The sequence below is a fragment of the Caretta caretta genome, chromosome 1 (assembly GCF_965140235.1).
Source record: "Caretta caretta isolate rCarCar2 chromosome 1, rCarCar1.hap1, whole genome shotgun sequence".
In the NCBI taxonomy this organism is placed as follows: domain Eukaryota; kingdom Metazoa; phylum Chordata; order Testudines; family Cheloniidae; genus Caretta; species Caretta caretta.
Genome location: NC_134206.1, coordinates 217,990,728 through 218,016,297, shown reverse-complemented (window position 1 = coordinate 218,016,297; position 25,570 = coordinate 217,990,728). Strand labels below are relative to the sequence as shown.

Sequence of the window (25,570 nt, the reverse complement as noted above, 5' to 3'; positions counted from 1 at the left end):
TCTCAGAATCAGAGAGTCCGACAACAAGGTGGTAAGTTAGGAATTACTCACCGAGTTCAGACCCAGGTGCAGCCAGGAGAGACTGACAATGTTAAAAGACAACAGCAGAGTCAGTGCAGGGCACACCCACTGGCTGTGTCGGGTACAGTATGTACCAGTATGGCGACCTGACGGGTAAAGTGTGTGTGCACTGGATCCAAACAGCTCAAGGATCTTGGTAGCCAAATAACATTTCAAGGGTAAGAGTGAAATCCTGGCCCCACTAAAGGCAATAGTAAAACCTCCATTGACTTCAGCGGAGCCAGGAGTTCACCCTAAGACTGGACCAGGAGAATGCCTGCATGCAGCTAGTGTAGTGCAGGGGTGTAGCCATGCGTGGGCTGTGGCCCACCCAGTGATCATCCAGGCCCATCCAAATCAGGGCCGGAGCCCCCCGAATCCACAGGCTGGGACTCCTACCCCCAGCTCGGTGTCCGTCAGCCTGGCCGCATCTTTCTTCTGCCAGCGCCATGCGCTGCTTCCCTGGTCTCTGACCCAAGCACTAGCCCTGCAGGGGGTGTGCCCTGTGAGGGCAGGTCTGGGTGGGGCTAGTGCTGGGGCCAGAGACCGGGGCAGCAGCTCCCGGCACCGGCAGGAAAGGGACGTAGCTGGGCTGACGGACACTGAGCCAGGGTCGGGAAGGGTGAGCAGAGCTTGAGCCCTAGTGGGACCCCACTTTGCCCAAAAGGCACGCCTAGGTGACCAGATGTCCCGATTTTATAGGGACAGTCCTGATATTTGGGGATTTTTCTTATATAGGCGCCTATTACCTCCCACAACTTGTCCAGTTTTTCACAGTTCCTATCTGGTTACCTGTGTGCCCTGGGCAGCCTCAGATTTTGGTGCCTGCTGAGTGGTAAGGGCCGGCTGGAAGGGGTGGAGGGAGGAGAGCCCCCCTCCCTCCTGTCCCCTTCCCAGGGCACCGGATTCCTCCTGCACCCCAACCTCTGCTCCTCCAGTCACTGCCCACCCCCGAAAGCTGGGGCCCACCCAAGTTTCCTGTCCTAGGTATGCCACTAGTGTAGTGTGAGGGCAGAGAGTAGATCTGGGGCTTTCCGATCACGGCAGATGGAGCTCGTATAGAAGGGACCAGGTGTTCTTCCTTAGAAGGGATTCTCCTTCCAGCAACTGTAGGAAAAAATCAGCATCTTCATGTGCTGAGGAGTTCCCTCCGAGAACCAGGGTCTGGGCTGGTTAGGAGAGGCAGGGCAGGGCTGCAGGGAATTCAGTTAGGAATGTCCGTAGCAGCCTCTGTGAGAAGCATGAGAACTGCCAGGTTTTTTGCCTCCAGGGTACAAAGGTATCAGTTGTAAAGAGGAGAGTAGACATCTGTTGAGAGTTCTGGGCAGGGCCACATAGGCTTAGTCATGGTGTGTAATGGCACCAGTGACCCTGGGCTCTGTGGGGGGCAGTCCTGGAAGCTACGTGTCCATTATTAGGAAGAAGGTTGAAATCCAGGGCTTCTGCAGTAGCTTTCTATCTAAGGACCCCAGTTCCAGCCAGGCAAGAAGCGCTGTGGAGACTCTGTACATGGATCTGAAGATGGGGCAGAGAGGGGAGCTGAAACTTCACTAAGCAGGAAGGGTCCCTGTGGTGAGGGGAGAAGCAGATGATCACAATGGCCTTTTTGGGTCTTAAAACTCTGTGGATCTATACACCCATAAGACGGTCTCCATTTAGCCACAAGAGAACCAGCTTGGCTGGCCATTAAAATTAATTTTCTAGTCAATTATTTTCTCGCAGGGCCATGGCCACTTTCAGTGCCCAGGATGGATAAATTGGGGTTGTGCAGAATCAGGCTGTTGCTTGTATGATCCCTGCCTCATTCACTTTAGAAACTGGAAGGCCTGAAGAGAATGAGCAGGGGAGCGCAGGAAGAACTAGGATGCTCTTGTTAAGAGCTGTGACCGTCATTCAGTCGAGCTCAGTTCTGTTCCTGCCTCTGCTGCAGATTTCACAGGTGATGCTGAGCAGGTCTCTGAAGCCAGTTTTTATGGGGTCTGATTTGCAGAAGTACTGAGTATTCACAACTGCCGCTAGGCTCAAGACAAGATGTGGCTGCTCCGCTCTTCTGCAGTCAGGCAGCATGGTCGGGTGGAACGAGCACAGGGCTGCGAGTCAAAACACTGAATTTTATCCTGTCTCCGCTGATGACTCACTGGGTGGCCTTGGGCAAGTCACTTGGCTTTTCTCTCTCCATTTCACCATCTGTAAAATGGAGCTGTGACATTGCACTCTGTAGGATTTTATGAAAGTATGCTGATGAGTGTGAATATAATGTAACTGAAATATGCTTCATGCAAAAGGTCTTTTGTAAGGTATCATTACAAAGCTTATAATCTACTGAGTGTGGTCATCCTATTTGTACAAATGTATCACTCGTGTATCTGAAACTAGAAATATGAAATATAACTCTGAGGTCCTATTGTAGTTATGCACAGTGTGGGCCATTCATGGTGGTTTGGAATCTTAATGGCTCCCATTAACCAGGACAATCGACTGTAGATGGCTCTGTTTTACTTCTAAATCTTCCTGTATGCTGGCAAGCAGGTAATGAAGTCTTACAGTGACATGTGATCTTGGCACCTGAACTCGAATCCATCTTTAACCTGGTGCTTTTCCATTGAAAAGGAGGGGGTGGGAACCCAGAGAGGAACAAAGGATTCCCGCCTTATGCAAAAGATATATAAGTGGGTGGAAGAGAACAAACTGGGCAGCCATCATGAGAAATCCCCTCGCTATCACCTGAGCTGGAACAAGGGCTGTACCAGGGAAAGGATTGTACCTATGCTAGGTAGGCATCCAGTCTGTGAAAGAAACTTATTGAAACATCTCTGAGGGTGAGATTTTATCTGTATTAGGCTTAGCTTTGCATGTTTTATTTTATTTTACTTGGTAATTCACTTTGTTCTGTCTGTTATTACTTAGAACCACTTAAATCCTACTTTCTGTATTTAATAAAATCACTTTTTACTTATTAATTAACCCAGAGTATGTATTAATACCGGGGGGGGGGGGGGGGGAAACAGCTGTGCATATCTCTCTCTGAGTGTTATAGAGGGCAGACAATAAGCTTTATTGAGGGTAAAACGGATTTATTTGGGGTTTGGACCCCATTGGGAGTTGGGCATCTGAGTGTTAAAGACAAGAACACTTCTAAAATTGCTTTCAGTTAAGTCTGCAGCTTTGGGGCACGTGCTTCAGACCCTGGGTCTGTGCTGGAGGAGACTGGCATGTCTGGCTCAGCTAGACATGGTGCTGGAGTCCTAAGCTGGCAGGGAAAGCAGGACAGAAGTAGTCTTGGCACATCACGTGGCAGCCCCCAAGGGGTTTCTGTGATCCAACCTGTCACAGGAGATAATAATAATACTTACCCCCCTACTTCCCTGGAGTTTGGTGAGGCTTTATTAATGTCTGGAGCGTACTTTGAACACATAAAGCGCTGCAGGAATGGTGAGTACTCTGGAGAATCAGGCCCGGAGGGTCTCAGGTTGCTGCCCAATCACCCCAAATAAGTAGCAAGTTGGGAATTTTGGCTTTAATCGTTGTAAGTACAATTTTCAAAAGCAGCTAAATGATGTAGGAGCTTAAGTGCCATTTTCAGAAGTGACTTAGGCAGCAAGAGGGAGAAGTCTGTATGGTTCTTGGGCTCCTACGTTACTAGAGAAAATAGGATTTAAGTCTCTAAGTCACTTAGGCCTTTTGAAAATGTTATTCTTGGGCTTCTAAGTGCCTAAGTCACTTTTGAAATGGACCTCATAAGAGTCTGCTATCTCCTGGGGTGTTATGAAGACAAATTCATTAATGTTTGTGGTGCATTCTCACACTACTGTAACGAGCACAATAGAAAAGCCAATGAAGAAATGAATAATTCTGTATTCAGTGCAGCGTTTGTACGGTCTGTAGAGTGAATAAGGCCCTGGGTCACAGGTTGAATGAGGAGGATAAAAAGAAATATTCTACAGCTCCTCCATCCCCTGAGCACCATCTTCCCTGTGCACTGAAAGAGGCAGGAGCTGGGGGTAGGTGAGAGTAATAGGATATGTTCATGCGATTAGACTGTATCATAATGTATATGCAGAAGGGAGGGTGGGGGACTGAATTAACATGATATAGATAACTTTAATTCTGGTATTTTCTAATTCTTGTGCCTTTGGCTTTGACTAAATGAACTAAATAATGCTGTTTATTTTTTATTTATTTATTTTTATAAAAGCTAAATATTAGAGCAGATCAACAACCCAAAATTTTTCCTGTGAAGTATTTTGAATGCAGTATTTCAATTTTTAAACAGATCTGAGATACTGGGATGTGGAAATGGAATGAAAATTTTTGTTTAGACTCTCACTAATATATTGATTCATTTCAACTGCTGGAAAATGAAACATTCAATTTTCCATTCCAGTTTTTGGATGTACAGGTTTGCCACTTCCTCCCCCTTTCTATTTTTTCACACAATCAGAGTAATAGGATTTGAAGAGACCTCAGGAGGTCCTCTAGTCCAATCCCCTGCTCATCTTTTCTTCCACTGTAAAGTTAGAAAAAGGTAAAAATGTGTAAGAAAGTAAGAAAGCAGGGGAAAAAATCTTTGGAGTTTTTTCAATTGGAAAAGTGTGAAAAAAGTAAAAAAAACCCCTCAGTGAGTGAAAGCACTATTTTCTCTGTTCAGTGCTACCAGAAATACCCCCAGGAATTCACGTGAGAGAAGGGAAATGCTGATTTTGAGCAGTTTATAATTCAGCCAAACTTGGAAGGAATCTGACTGCACTAGGAGAAGGCACCTCCCTGGCCCCAGCACTGACCCCTTCCCAAATTGCAAAGGCTCCAGCAATCAAGGAAGGTGCAAGAGCTTCTCAAGAAGGTGCCGAGAATATTTTATCATAGAAAGTGTGAAGCAAGCTCTATATTGGGAGTCACTACCAGCTCCCCCTCTAATTACTATTGGAGAAGGCTGGGGACAGTGAATCGGTGACATTGATGTAACCCAAAGGACAAAGTGCTGCCCCTGCTCCGCTGCCCTGCGTGAGGACAGAGTTGCTGATGTTTTTACTGGAGAATCCAGGGCTTTCCCCAGTCACAATTGTTCTTTTGTGATGATATTATTGACTTAAATTTTATCTTTAATACATTTACTGTTATTTTCTGTGCTTTAGGATCTAACTCCCCCTCCCCTTGCTGTGTCCTGAGGTTCCCCTACTCTGGGGCAGCATCACACACTGAGGGGCAGGTGTCCTTAATCCAGCATCTCTCTTGCACTTACCTGAGCAAATCACACCGGCATCATTGTCGTGTGAGCACTGAGAGGCCCCCAGGGCAGTAACAGGGCAATGGCCCAAATGGGTTTCAGTCCCTTTGCAGTGAAATGTGTCTGTCCAGACAGAGCCAGTTCCCTTCCCAAAATACCCTCCTCCTGGGTTTGATACAGCAAATCCGCAGTCGAGTTGACGACAGAGCACGTTGGCGTCTGGTAAATCCCAGCGTGAGTCACAGAGGGTTCCCCAGGCATCTAGAACCTGGATCTCCACCCTCCCTGAGCACGCTGTGCTGCCGTTCACAAGCCGGAACCCTGTGAGCCCAGGGGAGAAGGGAGAAGGGGATTAGAGAGGGAGCATTTAAGATGTTTTATATTAAATAATAAAGAAAAGGAAAGTTGGGGGGATTGAACCCATTCCCATTATATTGAGTTGTTTAGGTTTTACTGGAAGCTGATAGCAGCTTTGTTATCCCAGCTCCCTACAGAGTGAGATCATTTTTTTGCTGCACCTGACTCTCGAATACACACCACTGGGATTTTAGAGACATTGTAAATTCTTACGTGAGCATATGACACTTGCATCATTTGCATGTGAGCACGTCTGACTCCCGTGTGATATCCTGGGACAGTACACGAGGTGTGACTCATTCCCTACACACTGGAATTCCTCAGTCCAGATTGGTCCATGTCCTTCTCGGAAATGAGCTCCTCCTGGGATAGATAGAGCTGTTCCACACTCTAGTCCATTACAGATAACACTGGCAGCTTTGAGATCAAAGTGTGCATCACAGATTGTAGCCCAGATGTCTCCATGTCTTACTTCCACACGTCCTGAGCAGGCACTGTCCCCTCCAACCAGCTGGAGCTGAATATGTCCTAGAAAGCCAATGAAGGATGAAAATTACAAAGGAGCCTTAGGGAATTCGTTGTTCCACTGCCTTAGAACTTTGGCCAAAAGCCCATCCTGGTGCAGTGGGACAGTGCAGGCAGCAATTAGACATTTTTTTAAAAAAAATGTACAACAAATGGAGAGAGGGGAGTTCGATAGCAATCGATATACATTGGAAGTTCTGAGATGTAGAAAATTGATAAGGGAAGCTAAAGCTATCAGGGAATGCTCCACAGTTGGCAGGGCTAGGAACAATAATTACCATTGTTTTCATTATATTAGGAGTAAAGACAAACAAACAAACAAATCCTAACAAAGGTGTAGCCCATTACAAATGGAAATGGTAAAATAGTTTATAATGATGCAAATAAGGCAGAAGTGTTCAATAAACATTTCTGGTTTTGGATAAAAGCAGGATGTGTATTCATACTATGTGAAGAGGGTGAACCACTCTGCAGTCTGTTGGTAACTAGGGAGGATGTTAAACAGTACCTAGTAGGGATAAACTTATTTAAAAACCAGCAGGCCTGAATAGCTTATAAAATCTTTGAATAAATAGAAATGTGGGACTGGAAGGAACCTCACGAAGTCATCTAGTCCATCCCCCCACACCAAGAGAGGTTTAAGCATACCTACTCCATCCCTGATAGATGTTTGTGTAACTTGTTCTTAAAAGTCACCAATGACGTGTGTGACGGGTTTGGTCACAGACACCCCCGTGGGACTGTCACCTCATATTCTGAAATTACCTCTGAGCCCGTTTTCTCTGCCAGCTTGGGACTCCAGAACGCTGCCTTGTTGAGCCAGACATGCTAGCCTGCTGCAACACAGACCCAGATCTGGTCCACACCCCAAAAGCTGCAGACTTCAACCAAAAACTGCTCAGCAGGTCACCTTTCTCCAGCACCCAGACACGCAGTTCCCAATGGGATCCAAATCCCAAATAAATCCCTTTTACTCTGTATAAAGCCTATACAGGGTAAACTCATAAATTGTCCGCCCTCTATAACACTGATAGAGAGATATGCACAGCTGCTTGCTCCTCCAGGTATTAATCACTTACTCTGGGTTTATGAATAAACAAAAGTGATTTTATTAAGAATAAAAGTAGGATTTAAGTGGTTTCAAGTAATAACAGACAGAACAAAGTAAGTCATCCAGCAAAATAAATCAAAAACACGCAAGTCTAAGCCTAATACATTAAGAAACTGATTACAGGTAAAATCTCACCCTCAGAGATGTTCCAATAAGCTTCTTTCATAGACTAGACTCCTTTCTAGTCTGGGCCCAATCCTGCCCTCGGTACAGTCCTTATTAGTTCCACCAGACATCTGAGGTGGAAAACAGGGGCTTTCTCATAACTGGCACCCCCGTCTGTCCTGCTCCACCCCTTTTTATAGCTTTGGCACAAGGCGGGAATCTTGTGTCCCTGCCCCTCCTTCTAAATGGAAAAATACCAGATTTAAGATGGATGTCCTGTGAGACCTCATTGTTGATTACCCACAGGCTGGCCCACAAGTAGGAAGGCTTGCAGGTAAATAAACCATCTACAACCAATTGTCCTAGTCAATGGGAGCCATCAAGATTCTAAACCACCATTAATGGCCCACGCTTTGCATAATTACAATTGGACCTCAGAGTTATGCTTCATATTTCTAGCTTCGGATACAACAGTGATACATATATACAAATAGGAGGAATATATTCAGTAGGTTATAACTTTTGTTATGAGACCTTACCAGAGACCTTTTGCATAAAGCATATTCCAGTTACATCATATTCACACTCATAAGCATATTTCCATAAAACATATGGAGTGCAACGTCACAACGGGGATTCCACAACCTCCCTTGGTACCTTGTTCCAGTACTTAACTATCCTTATCATGAGAAAGCTTTTCCTAATATCTGACCTGACTCTCCCTTGCTTCAATTTAAATGGATTATTTCTTGTCCTACCTACCCATCGTAGAAAGAGAGCCTCAAACTGGACACACTGCTCCAGCTGAGGCCTCACTAGTGCTGAGTACAGCAGGACAATTATCTCACCTGTCTTACACATGACGATTCTGTTAATAAAATCGAGAATGACATTTCCTGTTTTCAAAACAGCATCACCCATTTCAGTCTGTGATACAACATAACCCCAGAACATTTTTTGCAGTACTGCTGCCTAGGCAGTTATTCCCCATTTTGGATTTTTTGCATTTGATTGTTCCTTCCTAAGTCTAGTACTTTGTACTTGTCTTTACTGAATTTTAATTTACTGATTTCAAACCAATTCTGCAATGTATCAAGGTCATTATGAATTCTAATACTCTCACCAAAGAGCTTGTGACCCCTCCCAGGTTTGTGTCATTCACACATTTTATGAGTTTATTCTCTACTCCATCATCCAAACCATAACAATACAGAGCTCTCCCATGGGCCAGCTGGTGTCCCAATAGCCAGCTGGCCTGGGAGTCTCAAAGCTCTGGGGTCCCCAGTCTGGGGCAGTAATAACAGCCAGAACAAAGTAGGTCACAAAGCAAAGCAAAACAAAACAAAACACACAAGTCTAAGCCTAATACATTAAGAAACTGATTACAGGTAATATCTCACCCTCAAAGATGTTCCAATAAGCTTCTTTCACAGACTATACTCCTTCCTTGTCTGGGCCCAATCCTTTCCCCTAGTACAGTCCTTGTTAGAGCCAGTAGACATCTCAGGTGGTAAGCAGGGGTTTTCTCATGACTGGCCACCTTCTTTTTCCTGCTTCACCCCCTTTTATAGCTTTGGCAAAAGGCGGGAATCTTTTGCCTATTTGGATCCCCACCCCTGCTTCTAAATGGAAAAGTACCAGATTTAAGATGGATTTCATTATCAGGTGACATGGTCACATGTCACTGTAAGACCCCTAGTCTCCATGCCCCATGGGCTGGCCCACACTTACAGAGGAAGGTTTCAAGTAACTAAGGCCATTTACAACTGACTGTTTCTGGAGCACCCTTAATGGCCACCACTTAATATGTTTACATCAGTGATACAAGTTTATATCTTATTCTCCTAACTCCAGATATAGAAATAATACATGGAAACAAATAGGATGAACACACTTAGTAGATTACAAGCTTTCTAATAAAAAGAAAAGGGGTACTTGTGGCACCATGGAGACTAACAAATTTATTAGAGCATAAGCTTTCGTGAGCTACAGCTCACTTCATCGGATGCATACAGTGGAAAATATAGTGGGGAGATTTTATATACACAGAGAACATGAAACAATGGGTGTTACCATATAGACTGTAACAAGAGTGATCAGGAAAGGTGAGCTATCACCAGCAGGAGAGCAGGGGGAGGGAAACCTTTTGTAGTAATAATCAAGGTGGGCCATTTCCAGCACTTTACAAGAACGGTATGAGGGGATATAAACAAGGGGAAATAGTTTTACTTTGTGTAATGACACATCCACTCCCAGTCTTTATTCAAGCCGAAGTGAATTGTATCCAGTTTGCAAATTAATTCCAATTCAGCAGTCTCTCATTGGAGTCTGTTTATGAAGTTTTTTTGTTGAAGAATTGCCACTTTTAGGTCTGTAATCGAGTGACCAAAGAGATTGAAGTGTTCTCTGACTGGTTTTTGAATGTTATAATTCTTGACATCTGATTTGTGTCCATTTATTCTTTAACATAGAGACTGTGCAGTTTGGCCAATGTACAGGGCAGAGGGGCATTGCTGGCACATGATGGCACACATCACATTGGTAGATGCGCAGGTGAACGAGCCTCTGATAGTGTGGCTGATGTAATTAGGCCCTGTGATGGTGTCCCCTGAATAGATATGTGGACACAGTAGGCAACGGGCTTTGTTGCAAGGATAGGTTCTTGGGTTAGTACATTGGCCATGTACTAATAAATTTGTTAGTCTCTAAGGTGTGACAAGTACTTCTTTTCTTTTTATGGATACAGACTAACATGGCTGCTACTCTGAAAGCTTTCTAATGACACCATACAAGGGGTACCTCACATAAAGCATATTCCAGTTATGTCATATTCATAAACATATTTCCATAAAGCATATGGAGTGCAACATCACACCAGGGACATGATTTTACCTCTGTATACAGTATGGTGAGACTGATACTGCATCCAGTGTGTTGTCCACATTTTAAGAAGGATGTTTAAAAAAAATGGAAAGGGTGCAGAGAAGAGCCACAAAGATTATTTGAGGGCTTGAAAATGTGCCTTGCAGTGAGAGATTCCAGGAGCTCCGTCTGTTTAGTTTTTTTAAAAAGAAGACCAAGAGGTGACATGATTATACTGTATAAGTACTTTAGTGTAGAAGTACTTGCGCAGGGACAAAACATTGGTATGTAGAGGCCTCCTTATTCTAGTGGAGAAAGGCAAAACAAGAACAAATGGCTTGAAGTTAAAGCCAGATAAATTCATATTAGAAGTAAGCCATACATTTTCCATAGTGAGGACAATTAACCATTGGAACAAACTAAAAAGGGAAGCAGAAGATTTCATCTAAATACTTCAGGAGGTGAATAGACTGGATGCCTTTCTGGCAGATGTACTTTAGCCAAACAAAAATTATTGGGTTCAGTTCAGGAGTAACTGGATTAAATTTTGTAGCCTGTTACGCAGGAGGCCAGACTATATGATCTAATGCTTCCTTCTGCCCTTAAAATCTATAAAGCTATGTATCTAAAAGGAAGTCAAGCACTCAAACATTCAGAATGCCAGACTCGTGCTGTCCTCTGTAACCTTAATTAGTCCCTTTTGTATTGCATTGTGATACAGTCTTTAATCACACGATCAAATGCTATTTTTTCCACAGGACCCCTGCCTCATTCAGTGCACAGGACACATGGTGCTGACTGAATGGATGGATGGATGGTCAATAGTTCTTTTTATACTCATTGTTCAATGTGTGGCCCCAGCCCTTATGTACTGCACATCATCCAAACTGAACTCCTGAAACAGAATTGTTAATTTCCTCATGGGCTTTTCTATGGCACTCATTTCTATAGTAGCTGAGTGCTTCACAAACATTAAAAAGAAAAGGAGTACTTGTGGCACCTTAGAGACTAACCAATTTATTTGAGCATAAGCTTTTGTGAGCTGCAGCTGTAGCTCACGAAAGCTTATGCTCAAATAAATTGGTTAGTCTCTAAGGTGCCACGGGCTTTTGTGAGCTGCAGCTGTACAGCTGTAGCTCACGAAAGCTTATGCTCAAATAGATTGGTTAGTCTCTAAGGTGCCACAAGTACTCGTTTTCTTTTTGCGAATACAGACTAACACGACTGTTATTCTGAAACAAACATTAAAGAATTTCTCTTTACAACACCCCGGGAGGCAGGGAAGTGTTGTTATCTCCATTTTACATACGGGGAACTGAAGTCTCGGGAGCAAAATCAGGACCTGTACATGGCCTTAATCAATTTGACAAAGGCCTTCAACTCTGTCAATTGCAAAGCGCTGTGGAAGGTGCTGGCCAGATTTGGCTGCCCTCCAAAATTTATTAAGGGCCGAAGGCTTCTTCATGGTGAGATGACTGCCACCGTTCTCTGTAATGGCCTGGAGATGGATCCTTTCAGCATCAAAACTGGGGTTCAGCAATGATGTGTTATTGCCACAACCCTGTTCTCCATGTATTTAACAGTCATTTTGGTCCTTGTTAAAGACTGCCTCCCCACTAGAGTTGGCATTCAATACAGAATGGATGGGTGGCTTATTAATCTTTGATGTTTCCGCTCAAAGTCTAAAGTCCTCAGGACATCCATTGCTCATCTTCAGTACGCTGATGACTGTGTCATCATCACGCACACTGAGAATGACCTTCAGTCCACATTGGATTTTTTTGCACACACTTACCGAAGCCTATGACTCTTACTCACTATCAAGAAAACTAAAGTTCCCCATCAGTTGTCTTCAGGCCTTGCAAATGACCAACCACAAGTCACCATCGACGGACAGACTTTGGAGAGAGTTGAAGACCTCTATTACCTCGGTAGCCAACTTTCTCAAAATTCAAAAACTGACAGTGAGATCCAGCACAGGATCCATTGCACAAGTGCTTCCTTTGGGAAACTGTTCTGGTGCGTTTTCACAGACCATAACCTACAGAAGGCCACCAAGATACAGGTCTATAAGACAATTGTTATTCCTACACTCCTTTATAGATTCAAAACCTGGGTGACTTATCGAAAGCACCTCAAGAGTCTGGAGTGGTACCACCACCAATGCCTCCAGAAGATCCTTTGCATCAAGTGGAAAGATCGCTGGACTAACACCAGCATCCTCATTGAAGGTAATGTCACCAGCACTGAAGCAATGATCCTCACTCACCAACTCTGCTGGGCTGGACATTGTGTGCGGATGCCAGACTCTTACCTCCCAAAACAAGCCCTCTACTCTCTGCTCACCCATGGTCAGAGATCCCGTGGTAGTCAGAGGAAACCCTACAAAGATACACTGAAAGCGTATCTCAGGAAAACTCATGTGGACATCACAAGCTGGGAGGAGCAAGCAACCAACTGATCGCAATGATGCTTCATTCTCCACCAGGCAGTGGCCCGCTTCGAGAAGTGCATTGCCCCTGAAGTTGAAAAGAGAGAGAGAATGAAAGCAAGAAAAAGAACTTTCTCACAGCAGGCAGCTGACCCGTCAGCAAATGTCTGTACCTACTGCGGGCAGATCTATGGTTCCAGGATCGGACCCCTGAGTCGTTGTAGGGCCCAGATGTAAATCTGTGTCAGACATCATCCTCGAATGGAGGGATCGCCGATGATGGCGATGCTGCTGCTGCAACAAAGGAAGCTGTGGGCTTCCATACTACAGCCTCTGTCACTGTGCATCCCTGATTCACTCCCTAGGCACCATCCAGCCCGTGCACTGATGGAGGCAGGGACCTTGCCAGAGGAGAATGTTTTGGCGACGTTTGGTATGCATCCTACCAGAAATGAGAAGTGAAAGCTGGACGAGAAGGGGTTGAGAGAGACAAGGTGGCTAAAGTAATATCTTTTATTGGACCCACTCCTCTTGGTGAAAGAGACAAGCTTCTCAGCTTACACACAGCTCTTCTCTTTCAGATCAAACATTTCTCTCTCTCCAACAGAAGTGGGTCCAATAAAAGATATTACCTCACTCACCTTGTCTCTCTAATACCCTGGGACTAACACGGCTACAGCAACGCTACATATCAGAAGACGACTGTCACTTTTTGGAAAGTTTTTGAGTATTCAGTCAAGACAGCATCTCTCAAAAATCGCTTGGTGCAGAATCACGCTTACCACATGTGTTTGTTCTCAGTGATATCTAGTGCACAGGGCAGTTTGTAGACGGCTGACTGGTTATTTCTGGAACAATCCTTAATCGGCCCAATCCTGAGTCCTTTATTCTGTTTCTGCTCAGTCTGTACAAAGCAAACTCACATTACAATCAATAGCTGACTGCCTGACGAAGTAACCCTGGGTTTGGCCTATGAGCTGGCCCTGCACCTATACCCAGGGAAGATGGGGATTAGTGACAAGAATGGCCATAACTATAAGGACCATGGAAAGACTCACCCTCCTCTCCAACCTTCAGCACAGGCATGTGGAACTACCCTGCCAGCACGGCAGGGGTTAAAGGGAGCCTTTGGGCCCAGCTAGTCCCACCCCGCTGTACCTGCAGCCAATGCCAGGCCTGGGCGGAGAAAAGGAGAGAGCCTGGCTCAGTTGAGGGCTGAGAGGCGAAGAGGCAGGAGCTATCCGCCTCCCTACCTGAGGGGTAAGGGTCACTAGCCTACCAGCGGAGGCAGCCACCAGGGAGTAATCACTGTCTCCCCAGCCAAGGGGGACTGTGGAGGAGAGCTAGGAGCCTCTGGCAACTGAGGTAACTGGGTCCCTGAAGCCCAGAGACATTGTGGGGTTCAGTCTCACCAAACTTGTGGCTGCCCCATCTGAAAAACTTTGGGACTGCAGCACGGTGCCACCAAACATCCACGAGAGGACGCTATAGGATGCAAGTCACCCAGCAAACTGGACTAGAGGGGCCATGCCCCAAACAAAAGGGACAGTGGTAGGAAGTAGCCCTGGGAAGGGGATTTTGACTCGCTGCTGCTGGGAGGTCTGCCCTATTCAGGGGTAGATGCATGCAGGACCCTGGGCTGGGACCCAGTGGAGAGGGAGGGCCTGGGTTTTCCTGCCCCACTGCCTAAAAGACTGAGACAAATTGACCTTGAAAACAAGGGGCTGGAGGTCAGGGGCACCAACCACTAGGCAGCCCAGCCCTTCACGCGCCCTGTAACAAACCCGAAGTTTATTCCAACTGCAAATGTGCAGCTCCAGCTGAGATGCCCACTCCCAGTTCCTTCCCACTGGTTCCCAGTCCCAGACTCCTTCTCCACTCAGTCCCAGTCTCCCCCAGCTCCCAATCTCCTTGCTCAGCAAGTCACAGTCTCTGTCCCCCGACTCTTGTTCTATTTACCCTGCCGAGCCCGTAATAGTCTCCTCCTCCTCCCTCCTCCCAGTCCCAGTCCCCTTGCCCAGCCAGTTCCCATCTCCCCCTTTCTCTCCCAGTCCCAGTTTCTTGCTTCTCACCAGTATCTAGTCTCAGAATGTCCGTCTGTCCCCCGGCCACCCCAAAGGCTCCTTGTCCCCATCTACCCTCCTCCTCTCATCCTGGTCTGATTCTTGTCCCTTCTACATTCAGTTCAGGTGGTTTCCTTTCTGCACTGCCTGGGCCCAGTAGGGGAAGACAGTCTCCCTGGGACAGAGTGCCGGGAGCCAACAGATGAGCCTGCACTCTGATTGTGATGCTCACAGACCAGGTGCCAGCTCATGCCAAAGCCCCAGGTCTCACTGAAAGCTACAAATGCACAGCCTGGCCCATTCACGTGTGCATTGGTATTGATGAAAGTGATTATTAAATGTGTAAATGTATAAGAGTGTTTAATTTTCAAGAAAGCTAACAGGATGTTATTTGCATTGTTCTCACTTATCTGTATCTCGTTATAATGCAATAGCAAACATTTACATTGTGTACAGCCCTGGAACTAAATAACCCATCAAACAAGAAAGAAGCCTTGTGGAATGCAAATGAAGAATTTTCACAGAAAAGTGCTAATTTCAAAGCAAGCGTTCATTGTGTGTGATGATCGGAAGCAAACACTCTAAATGCATTCCTCACTCTCTGTCATCAAAGGAAGAGTCCACCTGGGTAGTGACTCTGTCAGCTTGTTTTCTGCGAGAAGAAGCTATACATACAGTTTCACGAAAAGATCCTTCATCTCTGGAGTGTCTGGATTCTAATAGGTTGGAATAAGTGAACAAAAAGATGGAGATCCCCAGAGTTCTTCTGGGTAGCCCTGAGAGACTTTTGGGAAACTGGCAGATGACTACATCTCTGCTACCATTTTGAATTATAGACTGTGACTCACTTGTACATATATTTTACTGCTCTAACCTCTCAATTCTCATTTCCTTTTCTTAGCTAATAAATCTTTAGTTCGTTTACTATACAATTGGCTACCAGAGTTGTCTTTGGTGTAAGATCCAGGATACCAATTGATCTAGGGTAAGTGACTGGTCTCTTGGGAGCAAAGTGAATGGGGTGTGATTTTTGGTGTAAGTAACCATTTGATTGCAGAGTCCAGCTTTTCTGGGGAGTCTAAGGCAGTGGTGTGCGGCCTGCAGGGTGCAGGTTGCCCACTACTGGTCTAAGGGTCTGTGACTCCATGGTAAGACTGTTATAGTTATCTTCCAATTGCCCCAGGGCGTTCTCAACTCCCGCTCTGCCCCCGACCTGCCCCCACTCCACCCCTTCCCCAATGCCCCTCCCGCCTCGCCTCTTTCTACCCCTCCCCCATCTGAGCACGCCTCATGCCTGCTCCTCCCCCTCCCACTCAGCACCTCCTGCATGCCGCTGAACAACTGATCGTGGTGGGTGGGAGGCACAGGGAGGGAGGGGGAGGAGTTGATTGGCAGAGCCGCCGGCAGGCAGGAGGCGCTGGGGGAGCTTGGCTTCTGGTGGGTGCTAAGTCCTGTTAATTTTTTCCATGGAGTCAGTGCCTATGAATCCAGGAGTTCACATTTGTTACTGACCTCGTGAAATCTAAAGATAGAACACACCACCAGTTTGCAGCGTCTACCCTGTTTTCTGACAATCTCTCCTGAGGTAGGAACTCACAGTCATGACCCCTCCAGACAGTGTGACACTGATCTTTTAGATGTCAGTTAGTCCCCCAAAGAAAGCTGACTGAGGTAATTAGATAAGAAGGTTCGCAGGCTGGGTGGATAAAGAGCCAAGTAGCCCATCAGCCCACATCTGATAAAGAAGCACAGGAAGGATGCCCCTGGTAGGGAAAGAGAGAGGAACAGAGCGAGCTGAGCCCAGTCTCAGAAAGGCCTTAGGGAAGAGAAATCTTTCTTCCCCTCAGGTCCTGACGAGAGGGCCAAAAACACAGAGGATACTGTACACAGACTGTTGCATGGGAACTGCAGTGCTATTGATGAAGGGAACTCAACACAAATGGCACCGTGAATGCCCAACTAGTGGAGTCTAGGCTGTTTCTGTTGTTGCTAGAGAATTTACATCTGCAAGGGCCAGTCTGTTTTCTGCCGAATTTCAAAGTATTGGCAATGAAACTCATTTTTATGAAGTCCTGCCCATCATCTTTATTTTTTAACAATGCTAGGAAATGCATATCGCACCCCCCTGCCCTCGCGTCCCCCATGTTAAAAGGATGGTGAGATTTTGCATAGAACCGCTCACAATCCAGAGAGGGTTAAGATTAAACACTTACATTTAGTTCCCATTGCCAGGGGAAGATGTTAAAACATTTGAAATTCAAAAGAAAAATATTCTACTCTTCCTTGTGCCTTTTGCATTGGAATTTATTACTCCTACTAACTGTTAAAAGTGAAGAGTTAAAAATAAAACTTATAATGGGCCCATAGTTGTTACATTAACTATGGAGTCACAGGAAATTCCTCCATAATATGATATTTTTTGTGCTCTGTAAGGCTGAGATATGCTTTTGGCTGATCCCTCTATGCTACACCAGGTCTACAGGGTATCAGAGAGCTGGGACAATCAATCCATTGCCAGGTCATCCTATAAGGGTGGGAAAGGGACCCCATAAACATCCTGCCCCCTGTGCATCTTCTAAACTACTCTGGCTGGGTGCCTGGGTCGGGATTTTAGTCTAAGGGGAAACATTTCAGATGTGCCTCAGTGACCTAGGAGCCTACGTGTCATTTTCAAAAATGACTCAGGGCCAGATTTTAAAGGACATTCAGGCCCTAGGAGTGCAGACAGGCATCTACTGGGACTTTCCAAATCTCCTGGGAGTTCGGCACCAGGCACATTTGAAAATCCCACTGAGCACCTATCTGCATTTATAGAAACCTAAATATCTTTTAAAACGTGGACCTTGTGCACTTAGGATCCCTAGTCTCACTAAAAGTGTCACTGAACTCCCATCAGCCTCTTTGGCATTCCCAATGTAAATTCATATACAATTTTTTGAAAAGAAGTTAACGGTTATAAACATTATTTGCCAACAGGAAAATTCACTAATTCAATGATTTTCATTAAATGTTTCTATGACCATGACTAAGTTTCCCAAATATTTTCCCCCAATAGTGGCAACTGGCAGCCCCAGTCCCAGGGCCCCGTGGGGCAGACAGCACCAGCATCACTACTGCCCTGACGAACGACGGCATCAACACAAAACCTTCCACCCTGCAGAGCAGGCTAACTCCTGGCAGGATCAGAGATTCCTCCCACCTAAGCCTCCACCCCAGCCATGGGTCCCACAGCTGGGCTGAGACCCTCCATGACACTGACCCACATTCAGAAAACAAACTGTAAAATGGGAGCCATTGCAAGGGAAAGGAAAGGCCTGGGACAGGAGCATCTGCAAACAAGAAAATGGAAACATTTAACAGTCACAGAGTGGGGTCCTCAGTGGCCAGTGCCCTCCAAACACTGACTATTTCCCAGTCAGAAACAACCCCACACTTATTACATTTTACAGCCCCTTTGCCCCCTCACTACCCCTTCAACCGTACTCACAGGGTTCCAGCAAACACTGTCCTTTCACCTACCCATCATTAAACACACCGACTGCTTCCATCTCTCACCTCACGGCTGCAATCCCCGAGGCAAGAAGATGCCTGTGCTCCACCACTGACACACCTTACAGAACACAGCGCTGAAATGAGGTATGTGGGATCCCCCAGGGTACACAGGCACCTCTTCCCTTTGATCACAGGGTGGCTTAGACCCAGACCTCCTCATATCACAGTCACAGCTCTGCCAAAGTGCTCCCACTCATGCCTCCACCATTCAGTACAGCTACACCTAACACAGGGACTGCAGCTGGAGCACAGGCAAATAATTCCCAGTGCCAGTGGCTAGTTCCAGCTCCAGGGGGCAGAGTTAAGGCTGACTTGGCATTTACCATAACTGTCTATTACCTGATTTTCAGGGGTCTGAGTTTTCCCAACTCGATATCCTAGAAGGGCACAAGATACCTCCAGGCAACATGAACTCTGTGTTTATGAAGTTTTTTGTCAGCGAATTTAAACTTAACTCCACAGCCTCTGACATGCACAGCTGTCTTTCCACAGGCAGTAAGGAGAGTCTGGCCTTCATTGCAATGAATGAACAAAGGCCTCCTGTCTCGGGCGGGACTCGTAGAGCTCCAGTGACGATAAATAGCTCACCAGTGTGAGAAATGTTTCACTCTAGTAGTGACTGCTGGGCTACGTGCACGCAGGGGGCTCAGGTCTCCATAGAGCTATGTGTGGGCAGCTGCATTGGTGTAAAGTGGGCCTTTACCATCACCACGAGTGCCCTGCACCCATTTGCCACCTCTGAGGTGATTGGTGGCTGAGTGAAGTCGCTGTAGCTGCAACTAGACCCGCTGGCTCGGTGAGACAAGAGGCACGCTCCAAAAGAGAATTTGGACAGTGGCTCAGCAAAAAAGGGAGTGGTCAGCAAAATCTATATTGTGCATATTCTCCAGTGCAAGCCTGGGCAAATTTGGTGTAAGTGGCTGTTGTACGTGCAAAGCTGGTGTACAGGGACCGTACTCAATCTGCTCTGTGGTGGCCTCTCTGCTGTTCTCACCTGGGGCATGTCCATTTTCATGCTCCCCTCCTGGTACTGCCTTGTAGGTACAAGATTGCTGCTTGGCATGTAGACTATGGGAATTGTGATGTGTTTGCTTTGGTGCAATATGGATAATTGGCCATAATCGGCAGGAGGAGGACCATGGACTGAGCAGTGACAGGAGTCTCGGATAAGAGCTGGCCTTTGGGGAGACATGAGAGCTCACCTGGGACTGAGAGACAAAGAGACAGAGAAAAAGTGGAAACCAAGATGGGTCCACAGCAGCATGGCTCACGGCAGCCCGGACTTGGCGAGTATGGACCATATCTTAACCTTTGCTTCTTCTCTGTGCTAATCCATGGTAGTGTTACCCTATTTCAAGTTTCCAAATAGAGTATACAGTGGGGGAGGGGCACTGGAGAGGGGTTACAGGTCAGGGGTGCTGGAGGAGATGTTTGGGGGGTCCTGGAGGGGTGTGTGTGTGTGTACTGGGAGGGAGTATTTGGAGGATGCTGGAGGGGTGTGTGCACTGGGAGGGAGTATTTGGGGAGTGATAGAGGGAGTACCTGAAGTCTCACTCTCGAGGTTCGGGTCAGTGCCGCGCTTCCTGTCATGGTGGCAGGCCAGCTGGTGCATGCCTGGGACGCAGAGCCAGCCCATCAGTCAAGGTCTCCCTGCGGGCTTCTCCCCCTTCCCTGGGCTGGGAGCTGGGGCCTGACTGTCTCACCACTCCTGGTCAGGTTCTGAAGTCCTGTGGTGGGGCAGGCGGCCAGGCTGAGAGGTGCTTGGTGGCTCCGCTTACCTGGTGGGCCAAGCTGCGCGGGGGCTGGCAGGATCCAGCAGGTGCAGATGCTCAGGGGAGGGACCAACCAGGGTCTGGAGATGGCTCTTTCTGAGCTGCAACATCTGGAAAAATCCTGGACATTTTCTCTTATTTGGAAAATCCACCCGGACAGATGTTGGCAGACCAGAAAAAGAGGTCATGTCTGGGAAAACCCAGACACATGGTAACCTTAACCATAGGACTTCCCGATACCGTATTCCAGTTGACTAATAAATCCTGCTGTGTTTTGAAAAGGCTGCCTGGAGTCACTGCAGATACTTGCTGAGGTACACTAGTCCCTGATGAATGTAAAAGTCTCTGAGTAGAGGTCTAACTCAGTTGGACTCATTGGGCAGAGCTCACAGTGTGAAACAGGAGTGCTGGAGCACAGAGGCTCAGTCTTGGAGGCGGTCACAGGGTCTGCACAAGTTCCTGGCCTCGCATCCCTGTGCTCTTGTGCTTAGGCTGGTCAAAGAAGGGGTCCCAACGCCTCTTTCAGTTGTTTCACCGGTGTCTTTTCATTTACAATGCTTAGTGCAGCCCCAATTCCCCCAACACATGCACAATTCCCCCATGCACAGCTACAGACTAGGGACCGAATGGCTAGGCAGCAGTTCTGCAGAAAAGGACCTAGGGGTGACAGTGGACGAGAAGCTGGATATGAGTCAGCAGTGTGCCCTTGTTGCCAAGAAGGCCAATGGCATTTTGGGATGTATAAGTAGGGGCATAGCGAGCAGATCGAGGGACGTGATCGTTCCCCTCTATTCGACATTGGTGAGGCCTCATCTGGAGTACTGTGTCCAGTTTTGGGCCCCACACTTCAAGAAGGATGTGGATAAATTGGAGAGAGTCCAGCGAAGGGCAACAAAAATGATTAGGGGACTGGAACACATGAGTTATGAGGAGAGGCTGAGGGAGCTGGGATTGTTTAGCCTGCAGAAGAGAAGAATGAGGGGGGATTTGATAGCTGCTTTCAACTACCTGAAAGGGGGTTCCAAAGAGGATGGCTCTAGACTGTTCTCAATGGTAGCAGATGACAGAACGAGGAGTAATGGTCTCAAGTTGCAGTGGGGGAGGTTTAGATTGGATATTAGGAAAAACTTTTTCACTAAGAGGGTGGTGAAACACTGGAATGCGTTACCTAGGGAGGTGGTAGAATCTCCTTCCTTAGAGGTTTTTAAGGTCAGGCTTGACAAAGCCCTGGCTGGGATGATTTAACTGGGAATTGGTCCTGCTTCGAGCAGGGGGTTGGACTAGATGACCTTCTGGGGTCCCTTCCAACCCTTATATTCTATGATTCTAACACCGATCCCCCACACTGACCCTTCCCTGGGTCTTCCGGCCCCAAGGCTTTCTGTAGTCGGTAGAGACAGAGCTGCAGTCCTTCTGTCTGCTTGCCTGGCTAGCCTCCCACTGAGCCTATCTCTGGGCTTATATCTCCTCCCAGGCACCAGCCCAGCTGGCTCCACTTGGCTCAGCTGATTCCCCTGAGCCTGCCCTCGTTAGGGTCTGCAGCTGAGCTCCTTGCTGAGTGTCTGGGCCCCTGCACCCCGCTGCCCTGCTGGGAAGCAGGGGAGGAGTCATCCCTTTATCAGGGCATCCAAGGGGTTTATGCCCCTGCCCTGCCACAGAGGGATTGAGGCCATGTGATCCACCTTAAGAAAGAGAGCGGCCCTTGGGGGTCTGGCACACTGAAGGCGTTCCTCCAAGGGACTGTTTAAAAGCTGGGGCATAGCACAGATCCTGTAAATCTATGACACCTGCCAAGGCCCAGGTGTGGTGCTGTGACGCTGTAGCTGTAGGGAGCGGGGCGGACTGACCTGGGAATGTCGTTTAGTTTTACTGGGACTATCTGCATGGGGGATGAGATAGCAGGCGGTGACTTTACTTGAGGGAGGATACCTGAGTCTGTACCCTGAGCCAGGAGGGGGATGGGGACAGGTGACACCTTATGCCCAGGAAACGGACAAAGGCTGGAGGAGGAGACTGGGGAGGCTGGAAGGAGAGGGCTGCAGTGGAGCTTCAGTTTGAAGCTGGCTAGGGAAATGGAGGGAACCCCAGGGTTGGGGTCTAAGCTCTCTGCCCCCGAGAGGGACCTGACTGAAGGGTCCTAGTTTTACCTACAAGCTCTGCTTGGGACTGTGTTCCTGTTGTCTAATAAATCTTCCGTTTTACTGGCTGGATGAGAGTCACGGTGAATCGCAGGAAGAGTGGGGTGCAGGACCCTGACCTCCCCACACTCCGTGACAGGTGCCAACATGTGATAAAGACTTCAAATGAACAACACACACTGAGCATTCATGCATGAAATTTAAAGTGCTGAGGAATTTTTTCGTTAAGTGTAAATGTCTCTAAGTTCAGGGCAAGAATACTTTATTTATGAGGTAAATAGTTTTTAATCATAGAAGATTAGGGTTGAAAGAGACCTCAGGAGGTCATCTCATCCAACCCCCTGCTCAAAGCAGGACCAACACCAACTAAATCATCCCAGCCAGGGCTTTGTCAAGACAGGCCTTAAAAACCTCTAAGGATGGAGATTCCGCCACCTCCCTAGGTAACCCATTTCAGTGCTTCACCACCCTCCTAGTGAAATAGTGTTTCCTAATATTCAACCTAGACCTCCCGCACTGCAACTTGAGACCATTGCTCCTTGTTCTGTCATCTGCCACCACTGAGAACAGCCCAGCTCCATCCTCTTTGGAACCCCCATTCAGGTAGTTGAAGGCTGCTATCACATCCCCCCTCACTCTTCTCTTCTGCAGACTACACAAGCCCAGTTCCCTCAGCCGCTCCTCATAAATCATGTACCCCAGCCATCTGATAATTTTTGTTGCCCTCCACTGGACTCTCTCCAATTTGTCCACATCTTTTCTGTATTGGGGCCCCTGAAACTGGACACAATACTCCAGATGTGGTCTCATCAGTGCTGAATAGAGGGGAATAATCACTTCCCTCAATCTGCGGCAATGCTCCTACTAATGCAGCCGAATATGCCGTTTGCTATTGTGGCCAAGAAGGCTCACTGCTGACTCATATCCAGTTTCTCGTCCACTGTAATCCCCAGGTCCTTTTCTGCAGAACTGCCTCTTAGCCAGTCAGTCCCCAGCCTGTAGCGGTGCATGGGATTCTTCTCTCCTAAGTGCAGGACTCTGCACTTGTCCTTGTTGAACCTCATCAGATTTCTTTTGGCCCAATCCTCCAATTTTTCTAGGTCACTCTGGACACTATCTACCTCTCCCCCCAGCTTAGTATCATTTATACTAAACATGAAGGGACACTCCATTTATATGGCTTATCGGTTGCTTTGGTACCAAGATGAGTTACATATTCAAAACCGGGTAACTGGGATGGTTGGAGTGAGGGTTTCTCAGACACGTAGGTTTCCACTTTTTGTTTATTCTGCATTTACCTTGGGAACTGCTTGTGCCTGCCTAATTCCCAGACAGTCGGTCAAGTTCCTTTGCACGCTCTGAATACTTCCCAAATCCCCCAAGCAGCAGGAAACAGTCCAGAAGTTCAGGGTTTACAATCCCAGGCAGAGACGACCCATAACTGCTGATCGTGTAGAGGTAGAGTAGGGTGACCACATGTCCCGATTTTATTGGGACAGTCCCGATATTTGGGCCTTTTTCTTAAATAGGTGCCTATTTCTCCCCCCCCCCCCCCCTCTGTCCCGATTTTTCTTACTTGCTATCTGGTCACCCTGGGGTGGAGGGGCACAATTTAAACTTTCAACCACCCCCAGAACAGCTCAAGTTATTCCCCCTCCTCCAGACAGGCCCCCTCCTGGCCCTCAGTCTCCCCTCCCAGAAAGCAGTGCCCACCTCCCTGCAGCTCCCGTCTGTTGCTCCTGCCTCTCCTGTGGGGCACAGCTTGCAGCTCACAGGTTCTGGTAGCCGCCATGCAGGGAGTAGGGGCCTGGATGCACCATTTGACCGAGCAGGGCTGGGAAACTGTGGCAGAAATCTGGGTCATGTGCCCTCCCCCCTCCAACACACACACACACACACACACACACACACACAACCTCTGATCCTAGAGCTGCTGAAGAGACAAGAACTGGCCCAGCAGGGAATGGGGGTTTTGGCTGCCAGGTTACTGCTTTTGGCTCCTCCCATTATGCAAATTGGCTCCTCTCTGCACTTGTGCATTTCTGGTACAGAAACAGTGGAAATAAGGACAGTGCAGCTCAGTCAGTTACACCAGGATGAGCTAAGAGACTGCGGCTGCAGGACTCACTTTATGTGGGAAACCCAGAATGAAGCCCACAAAGAGACCCTCGGCCCTGGTAGCTCCTTGCACCGGTGCTGAACCTGCTGGCCCTGGCTCTTGGTTCTCTGACTCCCTTCTCTCATTCACCTGTAGTGCCTTGTCAATCGGGCTGACCTGGAGCATTGGCCTCTCCCCATTGGCCCTGGGACTGTCACTCTACAGTCTCCTCCAGATCCTTTCTTTTGGTTGGAGGGATGGTGCCACCGGGAGCCAATCACGCTCTCCGGCAGGAAATTTTTAAAAAGCAGCAGCCACTTGGGAAGCCCAAACAAGCAACAACTCCAACAAGCAACAAGCCACTTAAAGAGCCAGAAAGCCCAAAAAACAATCACCAAGCAACTCAAAGAAATTACAAGCATCCAGTGGCACAGGGACTGAGAGGGGAGCCAATGCATAAACCATGCCTAATGGGTGTGGTGCTCGGTCTCCCTCTATTGGCACCAAAATCACCTAGATTTTTATGAGTCTGCTACAGCCTTGGTTAATAGGCAGGTGCTTTTTTAGCTTATGCAGTAGAGGCCCATAGCACTAAGCTTCAGAGGTCCCAGGGTCAATCCTGCCTGCCAACAACCACGGTCTGTCAATGTTACAAATGCACCTCCACGTGCTGGGGTTTACTCCCGTTTAGAGCCTGTTGAGGAGGCCACCACCGTGCCAGGCATATTTCCCCGGGAAGGGTTGGGGCTTAGGGTGACTGTGGCCCCTTTGTGCTGACACAGCCGGGGCCCAGAAGGTACAGAGCTGGGGTGAACACTCTCGACAGTTTCTGGAGATCCTACAATGAGGATAGTAAGTGAGTGGCAGGGTGTGAGGGGGAGACACACAGAGCACTGACCCCCGCGCTCAGGTGTGACCTCACCAATGGTGGTGATCAGGGACTAGAAGCAAGGTGCAAACTGAGCTAATCAGAACAAAGAGGCGTTATCGCTGTTCAGCCAGATGTAGTGATCCATGGTCTTACCCTAAATCTTACCTGCTTCAGGGGCTGTTTCTCTCAGTGCATTCGTCGCGCTGTGCAAACCCCTGTCCCCAGGCATTTTACTTGCACACGCTTTGATGAAGCCAGGTTATGCATACACATTAATTCCCAAATGCAGAGTGCAGAGGGATCCAGGTGCAGTCTCCATGACATTGCGCTGGGGGGTAAATCTAGCCCACCCTGCATGCGAAGACAGCTGGGCAGGCTGTGGAGCAAAGAGCTATGCACCA

General features: G+C 47.6%; 1 protein-coding gene across 2 annotated transcripts in view; it reads right to left on the bottom strand.

Moving 5' to 3' along the window:
- LOC125629875 (scavenger receptor cysteine-rich type 1 protein M130-like) overlaps window positions 1–25,570 on the bottom strand; it is a 51,981-nt gene that overhangs the window by 19,078 nt on the left and 7,333 nt on the right. For both annotated transcript variants that reach the window (XM_075120324.1, XM_075120319.1), the window contains exons 3-4: window positions 5,855–6,169; window positions 5,300–5,605 (exon numbers count right to left, since the gene is read on the bottom strand). In XM_075120324.1, the coding sequence (XP_074976425.1) occupies window positions 5,300–5,605; window positions 5,855–6,169 (621 nt within the window). The remainder of the gene's footprint in view (window positions 1–5,299; window positions 5,606–5,854; window positions 6,170–25,570) is intronic.